Source organism: Crocodylus porosus, unplaced genomic scaffold (genome assembly GCF_001723895.1).
Source record: "Crocodylus porosus isolate Cpor-Errol unplaced genomic scaffold, CroPor_comp1, whole genome shotgun sequence".
Lineage (NCBI taxonomy): Eukaryota > Metazoa > Chordata > Crocodylia > Crocodylidae > Crocodylus > Crocodylus porosus.
This window is the reverse complement of record NW_017728935.1, coordinates 437,519-447,794: the sequence shown is the minus strand read 5'-3', so window position 1 is coordinate 447,794 and position 10,276 is coordinate 437,519. Positions and strand designations below refer to the sequence as shown.

Below are 10,276 nucleotides of genomic sequence, written 5' to 3'. Positions count from 1 at the left end.
GGCTTTGGAAGGGGGAGCATAACATGTGGGTCTCTCTGTTACAAGGCACAGCTGCTGGGCGAACAAAAGGAGCTTCTGCAGGAAGGCAGCATGCTTAGAAATGCAAAGGTGCAGGGTGCGAGTACAAAGGGCTCCCTCTCCACAGACCGCTGACCACTGGGGAATTTGGGGTGCACAGAAAAGGGCTGGAAATCAGTAACCGGTGATGCTCTGAGCCAACTGTCGTTTGCAGAGCTGTCCGGGGTAAGCCACCTACAGTACACAACAGGGAGAAGCTGTATTAGGCTCGCAGGACCCAGGGTGCTGCCGCGTGTTCTCGAGCACCACCTGCTGGGACGTGTCTCTCTTAGACACACAGACAGACACTACTGTGTGCTACGGGATGGACCTGGGGGCACATGTGGCACATCTAAAGATGCACCAGTCTTCAGCGTTATGCAGTAGAAAGGCTGGATGGTGGAGCTCCTTGTCGATGAAGTTCTTGAAATATGCAGCCACATGCAGAAGGCAATGCACTCGGAGTGAGCACACCAGTGCCCATACCCTTGGCAAGTGTAAAAGCCTACATGATTCTTAACTGCTATCATTATAGTCCAGAGCGACTGTGTGTTTGATACCTACGGCTGCTTTCTGCTTATCACAGGCTTACCGTGCTTGGCTGTCTTCAGCGTGTCATCTCTGCAGCCGGAAGGGACAGGCCAGCTGGCCGGCTGCAGTCCGAGCCTAGCCTGACCCGACACACCCATGGAGCAGACCAGATGCTGCCAGGGGGGCCAGGTGCTTGGTATCCTTGCTCCAAAGCAAAGTACCATGGAGACAGTTGAAGAAAGCTAGTTGCATGGGCAGGGCATTCTTCTCTCTTCCAAGTATTCTTCAGTATGACCCTGATACAGCAAAGCACTAGGAGATGTGTTGGACCTTGTAGGAAGGTGCCCAAGTCCCAGTAGCAAAGCACTTAAGCTCACGGTTCACGACGGAAGATGAGCGGAAATGTAAGAGCGGAGAGGGGGCAAGTACTGTGCTGAGCCGATCAGTAAATTAAACCATATATATGGTAATGCAATGGCTCTGTCTGCCACATAACACGGTTGTCTTGGAAAACAGCTAGGGAATAAATACTGATCAACGGCTGCAAGCCTGTGGATAGATGGTTAATTCTGTTCTCCTGCGAGCTGCTGCTCAGCCTGCTGAGTCTTCCTTGGGGTCAGTTTATTTTGCTGTGGCTTAGAAACTAGTGAGGAGCTCCCGGATAAGCTTTCACCGGCGCAAGTGGTGCGGTGGTCTGAAGATGATGTGTGCCATGTTTTCTAGCAGCTGGCGGGGTTTGCAGTGACTGGGGGGGATCTGCCACCAGCCCAAGGTAAATGCCAAGCAGAATAAATTGCAGTATTTATTTTTATAAATGAAAGGGCCCGAGGCAGATATTGATTTGCGCAAGGTGGCTGAGTTCAGAGGTCCTTGCTCTCCAGAGCCTGTTATTCTGAGTTGGCCACTCTAGGAGAAGCCAGGGAAGATCTTTTTTTAAGGTGGTTGGAAAGGATGCTAACACCCATGAGAAATGGGCTGAAGTAATGAAAAGGGGAAACGTCAGAAACCGAGACTGATTTGCAGGCTATTTTCTTTCTTTTTTTTCCCCTAGAAGATGCAGTAAAAAAGCAAGACGTGGTGTAAAGGACAGATAATGCCGGTAGGAGTCAGGGCAAAGGCTGTAACGCTAACAGCTTACGTTACTGAATATACGGTGGGGTTTTCGAAGGAGCCTAAGGGAATTATGTTCCTAGGAAATGGGTATGTCTCTGGCTTGGGCAGTTACACAGCCCCTGCTGCAGGCACCTCACAAGCCTCCTCGGACTTGTCCTTACAACACCCTGCTGAGCTGGGCCATTGCTGTGGTTCCAGTGGGGATTCAGGGAGCAAGTGATCTGGACTTGTCCACTTCAAAATCTTTCTCCACACTTTAAAGGCAAGAGAAAAAGGTCAAAGATTGAAGGTGATTTGCGGGATCAGAGACAGACAGAAATCTCACCGGCTGTATTTCCTGCTGTGCCCTGGTGAGGACAGCAATGGTCATTACCCTTGGGAGATTTTTTCCCTGTAGCCTAGGACGCTGCAGAGCCAGCAGTGCATCACGGCAGGGGGCAACACTGCCATTCCCTCCGTCCCCCTGACTCCTGCTTGCTGCCACTGCTGGCTGCTCGCTTCAGTGAAGCAAAGGAGGAAGAGAAGAATGCAAACCCCTGAGCCCAGACAAAGGTCTCTAAAGGCCACATTTACTTGAAAAATTGAAAGCAGCCTTCAGCTCCAAACAAGAACACAGCCCTCCCGGGGCTTCCTCTGCAGACGGGAAAGAGGGAACTTCCCCGTCTGCAGGGGTGAGCAATGGTTTCCTACCCAGGCACCAGAGCCCTGTTTGTAAATGCATGTGTAGACCGAAGCGGCGTAGCAGCACTGCACAATCCCTGCTTTCATCGGATAGCCTTGTAGGAACAGAATGTGATCGCCATGATCCTCTCACACTGAGCGTTCCCCGTGGGGGGAAGAGAGGAAAGCAGTGTTATTTAGACTGTGGGAGATGATGATAAACCCCAAGAGAACTGAGCCTGCAATATAAAAAAAGGTAGGTGGAATTCTCCAGAGATAATGGGCCTTAGCCAGTCGAGCAAAGCAGACTCGCTCTTGATGAAGGGTTGATCATGGAAGCACAGCATAAGTGCAACTTGGGTAAGGATGTATCCTTTGGCAGTGTGAGTTTTGTTTGCTGCAGACTAAGACGAATGCTGCTTTCTGATATTTTTCCCATTTGAAATTGCCCCAGATCTCAGCAAATAAGAAATGTGGCAGGTAAGGGCAATTCCACCCTTCTGATGATTTTGCATTAAAAATAGCTGTCGAACTTAATGGAAAATGCACGTTCCCGAGGCGTGATGTTACTCACAACTAAGCTGAGAGGGCACCGGTGCTAACTCACATAGAAGTCCTGGTTTGGGGCCTGCAATTACTAGAAACAATATGTCCTCAAGCAGTGAAAACCAAGAACCAGCCAGAACCATCCAAACTGCTGCCTTGTGTTCTTACCTGCTGCATGGTTGGCACTTGCCACTATATAAAGGGATTTCACATGATATGGTGATTTTTCCCTAGTTACAGCCTGTACCCCCTGGACTCGGTCACCAGGGCTGGAAGACATCATCTCTTAGTATCAAGCTGCTGAAGTTTTGCTAGTTCATTGCAGAGTGCCTAGTCTGGAAAATCTACCAGCAACATCTCCCAGAAGAGGTAACTCAGGAGAGCAGGGAAACTTGAAGAACAGCTGTGTTTGGGGAGACCCTACGCTGAGGTCTGAGCTGTGATGGTGGTTTTGTGTAGCCAACATAACCAGGGCCCAGGAGAGGGTGAGTCTGGCTAAGCTGGAGTCTGGGTTTTGCATGTGGGGCAAGGTTTTGTACTGGTCTTAGACTCGAAACAAGCTGCGGCCAATCTCTGCCCACCTCCTCGTGGCACTGGACACCTCTCCCGGAGTGACTGCTGCCTGTGAACTGTAGGGTCCCCCTATGCCAAAAGCGGGGAGCCTGTGCACTATAGAGGCTGCAGTAGGAGCCAGGCAGCAACTCCACAGCTGAGCCATGGCCTGGAGGAGAAGACTCCTCTTTTCCCCCATGGGGACACCCTCAGCCTAGGTGCTCAGGCAGCGTGCCTATTCCCACCACTGAGACCTTTGGGTCCAGTTTTATCCCATCCATAACACCATGGACACTTTCCAGGACCAGCTTCCTACCCACAGCACCGTGAGCGCCATCCGGCAACCTTCGGAGAGGCCGGCGAGCTGAAGGAGCAGCCTCAAAGTCAGCCAGAGGAGAGCGCTACAGACAGCAGCTGCTCTGCGACACCCCCGTGGCAAGGGCAGTGACACAGGCACCCCGGGGCAGCAGAAAGCGTTGCGTGCTCACACTCTGGCAGAAGGCAGTGCTGCACAGAACTGTTAAGACACACGTGTGCAAGAGGCTAACAGTTTGCAAGATCTGTTTTGACCCGGGAAAGGCACCTGAGCTCTGGCTGCCTCCCACCAGGGAAGCCACACGGGAAGCTGTCAGTGACATGCCATGGTTTTTAATGAGCTTTGGGGCCGGCGTAGCTGAGCCGCGCCACAGGAACTGCAATCAACAGCTTATTAAAAATGAACTCCATGAGATGCAGCCACCGCCCTGGGAGAGCGACACTGAGGGAACCGACTGCGTTGGGAGCAGCAAGGTAATTCCCCTCGTAGGCGGGCGCTGGGGCCTGGGCAAAGCAGTGGGCGATGCGGTCCCATGATCCCGGGGCACCTCCTTTTCCTTCCCGAGGTGTGGTGGGAGAGCGCTGGGGTGACTCGCGAGGCAGGACTCTGAGCCCCGCTCTGGACCTGTGGTGGAGGCTGCCCCCGGCTGTGCTTGGGTCCCTGGTTCTTCCTCTGGGGACTCTGGGTTGGCTGGACGTGACAATAGCTGCTGGGCAGACCCTTGACCCTGCCTGCCACTCAGATGCCCAGGTGGGAATGAGCTCACAGGCCCGGAGGGCCTCAGTCTGGGCCTGTGCGGCTGGGGATTACAGGCCTGATGTTCCCCTTGGTTTGGGCTTTACAGCAGCATTGCTGTCTGGGTGCCTGTGAGAGGCGAAATGCCCCATCCATCCGCACCCCTTGCCTGTAGGGCCCCTATCTGGTGGAATAATGATCTCAAGCCACAAGCAGTTGGAGCATCGTGTGTCACGGTGGTTAAAGCAGCTGGTAGCTGGCGGGGCGAGGGGGATGATTAGCCAAGGGCAGGGGAGCAGCATGTGAGCACTGGGTACCCAGGTGAGAGAAGAGGGGTGTGCCCACCTGCTGTACCGGGGAGGGTGAAGCGAGATGGGGCTTTACTTGGGCAGGGGCTTTGGTGATCCAGTTGCCTTCATGCATTTGCTGTTAGAACAGCCTGGAAGCAGGAGTGGGCTGAGACTGGCATCCGCGAGACCCATTGCCCATGTTCCTGCCACACACAGCCACCGCTGCCCTCCAGCATGGAGAGGAGTGCGCAGGCTGCCCTGGGGGGCCCAGCCCTTCTAGAGCACACCGGACTCAGTCACCGCGTCCTCGTAGGGCTGGTAGAAGTCTCTCGAGGGCCCCTGCTGCAATGGGATCCCGGGAGTGGTGCTGGGGTGGCCGTGAGTGAGGACGGTGGTCTTCCGGCTGCAGAGGCTCCCATTGGAGACCTGCCTCTTAAGCCCTGGGCGGAGGCGCGTGCAGCAGGAGAGGGAGCGCAGGGCGTCGTGCAGCAGGTGCCTGCTGAAGAACATGTAAATCCAGGGGTTGCAGCAGCTGCTGAGGCTGGCCAGCAGCATGGTGATGGTGAATGCCGCGTCGCTGGAGTCTACAAAAGGAAAGCAGCCCTGTTAATTCTGCACTGGGCGCAAGGCGCTACCCTGCCGTGGATGAGACCTTGGTTGATTACCGGCTTTGATGCCGACCTCCTGTGTGAGCTCAGGTGAGCCTCTCTTTCCCCTCCATGTTCCCTCTCACCCCTTTGTCTGTGTCCTTTATTTGGGGAGTCAGGTCTTTGCAGCAGGGTCTTGGTGTTTGCACTCGCTCTACAAGCTGTGCCACTGGCATCAGCAGCCCACTCCTTGGGAGAAGCACTGCCAGGTATCAGAAGCCAGACTGCAGCAAGCTGAGTGTTGTTCTGTCTGTGCCACTGGTGCAAGAGCTATTGCCAGGGCTTGGGCATCGTGATGCTCCAGTCGGGGACAGGGACCTTCATTCAGGCATGGGCTTCACTGCCAGCCACTGTGAGCCCACTTCCCACTGCCAGAGTAGTGGAAAGGGGTTTTGGCCCTAACAAGAATCAGGACCAGAGTCATCTGTATTTTGCGACGGGAAAACACTCCAGAAACGGGACCCGATCCTGTTCCAGCCACATCCACAGAGGTTTACATCACTGGAAGGGAGCGCAGAATCTGAGCCCCTGGTTCCTGCACATATCCTCTGTGAGCCAGCATAGCTGACTGGGAGATCTGATGCATTAAACGTGCTTCCTTTGTCACTGCTGGGGTCTGAAGCAAATGATGGACAAAGCCTGAGAAAATCAAGCCTCAGGGGGAAAATAATGGAAAGCCATTCAAATAATCTCCTTGGAAGTTTTCTGTGGCTTCCATATAAAGGCTCAGTACTCATGGATTGGAAATGGAAATGTTATTAGCCACATAAGAAGATTAAAAATTAAGTTCCTGTATTATCCTCTCATATCTGAAATTTGAGACTTGAGCACATATAACTAGGCAAGGGCTCCTTTCATTGAAGCAGCGGTTAATTATGTTCCCCTGAGCATCTAGTATGTGGAGACACAGAGTAGACCTTCAGGCAAGGGGTCAGTGGATTTCGGGCTTGGATGCTGGGACAGTTCGGGGCCAAGGCTGTTTGCCCTAAAGGTGGAAGTCCCCCCTTGCTGACAGCCAGCACAGGACTTATGCACCACTTAAAAAGCACAGGTGTGCCCCTGGGGCTGGGCTGCAGGCATGTACTAGCTTGTTGGACCCCAGCAAATTTCACTCTTTCTGAACATCCAAGGTACAGGATGGAAGGCATTAAGGAAGAGCCGTGCACCTCACACAGAAGGCAAGCCCCACGGGCTTCTGTCAGATCACTGCAACTGTATTTTTGTATGATGCCCTAACTTCAGGTGCCTGCAGCCTCAGATTGGCATCTCAGCTAAGAAAGATTCATCCCACACCTGCATTTGGAGCTCTCCCTCTAAAAAACGCTGCTCCCTTGGTCAGTCTTGGTGAAATGCTATGCTCTGCAACAACCCTGGTGAAAGCCACGCGGAAACAATTTAGAGCCGATGAGTTGATCCTAAATGTTGCAAAGCACAGAAAAATTGAGGTGCTACTAACAGACTTTGCCTTAGGGATAACAGAAGTACTCTGCATTGGGATTGCTGCTGGGATGCAATTTTGGTGACATATCTCGAAATATATCAGATAAAAACAGCCTTTTAATGGATTATATAATCACCTAGTCTATTCATAGATACAAAGTTATAAAAAAGAACTGACATGCTGTAAAACACATCTCTGATCAGTTTGGAAATCGCTTGTAAGACGCAGCAAGGTTTGGGTTAATTTTTGAGCATCAGCAAGGGCACAGGCTAAAAAAAAAAATGGTTGAGAACCACTCCACTAGGCATCTATACTCACATATACATACCCTCCGTGCTGACTTAAAAAAAAAACGCTAAATGAAGATGAATGATTATCAAATCATCAGTTTAACATTATTCTATATGTCTGAGAGAGACATAGAGAGAAAGAGGGTCCCGGGCCTGCCAGAGGGTGGGAGTGCCCATCTCGTTCTGCTTTGGCAGCACGGTGTGTGTAGATGAGCAATTCTCAGCCCCGGTGCTGTGGCACCCTGGAGTGCAGACATAAATCACAAGCTAAACCCAGAGATTTCCAACAGGAATTTTGCCCTGCCCTTTCCGAGCTCTTTCCAACACAAGAATCCCTCTAGTATTTTTCCGTAGTCAAGAACCAAAAGGAGCGAAAGCTCAGAGCTGGCATTTTCTAAGGGTGCCCCAGCGGTAAGGAGAGGGCTTCGGATCTGAACTGGTTGAGAAGCACTGGTATAGACAGCCTCTGGGCTGGGAGCCCTTTGTACAGTGTGTGTCTGTGCAGATGGTCTCTGGGGGTTGGGGCCCTGTGTAAAGGGGACGGGTGAATACGTGTGTGCGTGTAGATGGTCTATGGGGCTCGAAGCCTGCGTACGGTATTTGTATACGGTCTCTGGGTACATGGGTGCGTGTGTGTGTGTGTGTGTGTGTGTGTGCATGCCTGTGTAGATGGTTTCTAGGGGTCAGAGCTCCGTATACAGGGTCTGTGTGTGAATGGGCATAGACAGTCTCTGGATCCCTGTGTGCTGCGTGTACGTGTGCATGCACACGTGTGTGTAGATGGTTTCTAAGGGCTGGAGCCCCGTGTAATGTGTGTGTGTGTGCATGCACATGTGTATGCAGACAGTTTCTAGGGGTAGGAGCCCTGTGTATGGGGGCAGGTGTATATAGACAGGCTCCAGGGCTTGGTGCCTGTGTGTGTGGGTGGCCAGGTGCCATCTGCCCACTCTGTGTGCACAGGGAGGCTGTGGGCAGCTCCATCTCACTGGAGTGGGGTGCATTGCCCAAGGCTGAGCCCTGTGACTTGGGTGCCTGGCACACATGGGCACGTGTGTCCATGGGCTCTGCTGCGCCTCTGCCCTCACCCATGCACCCCCCAAATGCCCCCTGCCCCCACTAGCCCCCCACACTCACCCTCGCCGGGGGCACCAGGATCCCAGACGGCCCAGAGCTGCACGCTGAAGAAGGGTGCCCAGCAGGCCACATAGGCCAGTACGATGACCAGGGTCATGTGCACGGTTCGCACCTTGGCACGGGACAGGCGATGCCCACTGCTCACCCGTGCCGCCCCCCCTGCTCGCAGGCTGCGGCCCACTCGACGGCAGATGAGGCTGTAGCAGGCGGCCAGGGCGGCGGCAGGCAGCACAAAGATGGCCAGCGCTGTCCAGGTCACGTAGGCACGGGCACCCCAAGCCGGGGCAAAATGGGCCCAGCAGTCCCGCACACCCGAGCCGGGCCGCACCTCCCTCATTGAGAAGACAAAGAGCTGCGGGGTGCTGAGCAGGGCGCTGAGTGCCCAAGCAGCAGCCGCAGCCAGGTGCGGCCGTCGGGTGGGCTGGCGCAGCGCCCGCAGCGGGTGGCACACGGCCTCGTAGCGGTCCAGCGTGAGCGCCAGCAGCACGTAGGTGGAGGCGAACATGCTGAGCGCCTGCAGGTACTTGACGGCGCGGCACAGCACGTCGGGCCCCGCGAAGCGGAAGGTCAGCTCCCACAGCAGCTGCGGCAGCACCTGGAACAGGGCCACGGCCACGTCGCTCAGAGCCAGGTGCAGCACGAAGAGGCGCACCCGGCTCAGCTGCTGCCCGCCCCGACGGCGGCTGCACAGCACCAGCAGCACGGCTGCGTTGCCCAGCGCCGCCGCGGCCAGCACGGCGCCCAGCACGCCCACCTCGGCCTGTGCCAGTGCCTCGTCCCGTGTCTGCAGCAGCAGCAGGAGGCTGAGGTTTGTGGGTGCCCCATCAGGGCTCGGGCTCACCCTGCTGCTGCTGTTGTGCTCCATCGCTGTCACCGCCTGCCTTGACTCTGCTTCACACCTGCCTCTCCTCCTTCTCCTTCCTCCACTCGCTGCCACCCCCAGCCCCTGCCCAATCTGGTCCCACCCTGCTCTAAGACAGCATTCAAGCCCCAGTGCCACCTGCCCGACGCCTGCACGGTATGAGCTGCGGCTGGCTCAGCTCTGGGTTTTATAGCCAGGGAGCTGCCTTGCCCAGCTGGCTTTGCTCCGCCTCTGCTGGCCGCAACCCCAAAGGCAGGCACTCCCCAGGTATCTACTAGGGGAGGAAGCCCCCCTACCCCTTGGGAACGTCCCCCATCTTGGCTTTCCTTGCCCCACAGCTCAGGGGGGAAGAGGAGAGGGGAATGTCTGCTCTCTGCCTCACCAGGCACGCTGGGGAGTTGGAGTCTCCTCTGTCTGCAGCTCTCTCTGTGCCCCCCCCCCCCCAGGTGATCTACAGCTTTTCCGGCAAGAGCACTGGCTTTAGAGCCTCTCGCCACCTCCCTGAGGAGCTGCACAGCCGAGAGAGCCCCAGAGTGGGATCTCAGGCCTGGGGTCACGGAGGTAAGGAGACCCCCTGGTCTTGGTGGCAGGTAGATGCCACCCCCAACAGGTCCCCAGGGTCTGATCCCGCTCAGCCAAGTCAGTGGAAAGGTTCTGTCTGATTTGGATGCTCCGGGAGACCTGGGATCTCTCCTGGGCTCTGCCCTGGGGAAGGTGATGCTTACCTCTGTATTTGAGGCCCCCAGCCCAGCCTGGTTAGTTATCTAGCCCAGTCCTGCATCTGCAGTTCCTCAGGCACCTGCCCCCGTCCTTGTTACTGAAGTGGCTTCTTCTGAGCAGAGCAGCTTCAGTTGTCAGCAGTAAGCAAGTACCCCCCTCCATGGAAAGGCTTGGAGAGCGTGTGCTGCGCAGCGCCTGCTGCGTGGCTAGAAGAACCTCATGAAAATTCATGGGAGAGGAAAATCAGGGAACCAGGCAGAGAGAAAGACGAGACAGAAGAAACGCACAATAGTTGGAGGCAACAGGTCGAGTGAATTAGGCATTGTGCGAGTTGACAGAGATGGAATAATTTCAGTCAGGAGGCAAAGGAGGTTAGAATCTG

At 54.9% G+C, this 10,276-nt stretch overlaps 1 protein-coding gene across 1 annotated transcript; it reads right to left on the bottom strand.

Annotated features, from left to right (window-relative positions):
* Nucleotides 1-3,657: 3,657 nt before the first annotated feature.
* On the bottom strand, nucleotides 3,658-9,273 carry AVPR1B (arginine vasopressin receptor 1B). Its single transcript, XM_019546535.1, has 2 exons — nucleotides 8,313-9,273; nucleotides 3,658-5,384 (listed from the first exon to the last, which is right to left on the bottom strand). The coding sequence occupies exons 1-2, from the start codon at nucleotides 9,175-9,177 to the stop codon at nucleotides 5,077-5,079; spliced, it is 1,173 nt and encodes a 390-aa protein (XP_019402080.1). The 5' UTR covers nucleotides 9,178-9,273; the 3' UTR covers nucleotides 3,658-5,076.
* Nucleotides 9,274-10,276: the final 1,003 nt, after the last annotated feature.

What these genes read in the sequence shown, in the direction of transcription:
- AVPR1B (XM_019546535.1), bottom strand. Translation starts at nt 9,177, where the DNA reads ATGGAGCACAACAGCAGCAGCAGGGTGAGCCCGAGCCCTGATGGGGCA. An exon ending in TCCTGGTGCCCCCGGCGAGG is followed by an intron (nt 5,385 to 8,312) that starts GTGAGTGTGGGG and finishes TTCCTTTTGTAG; the next exon opens with ACTCCAGCGACGCGGCATTC.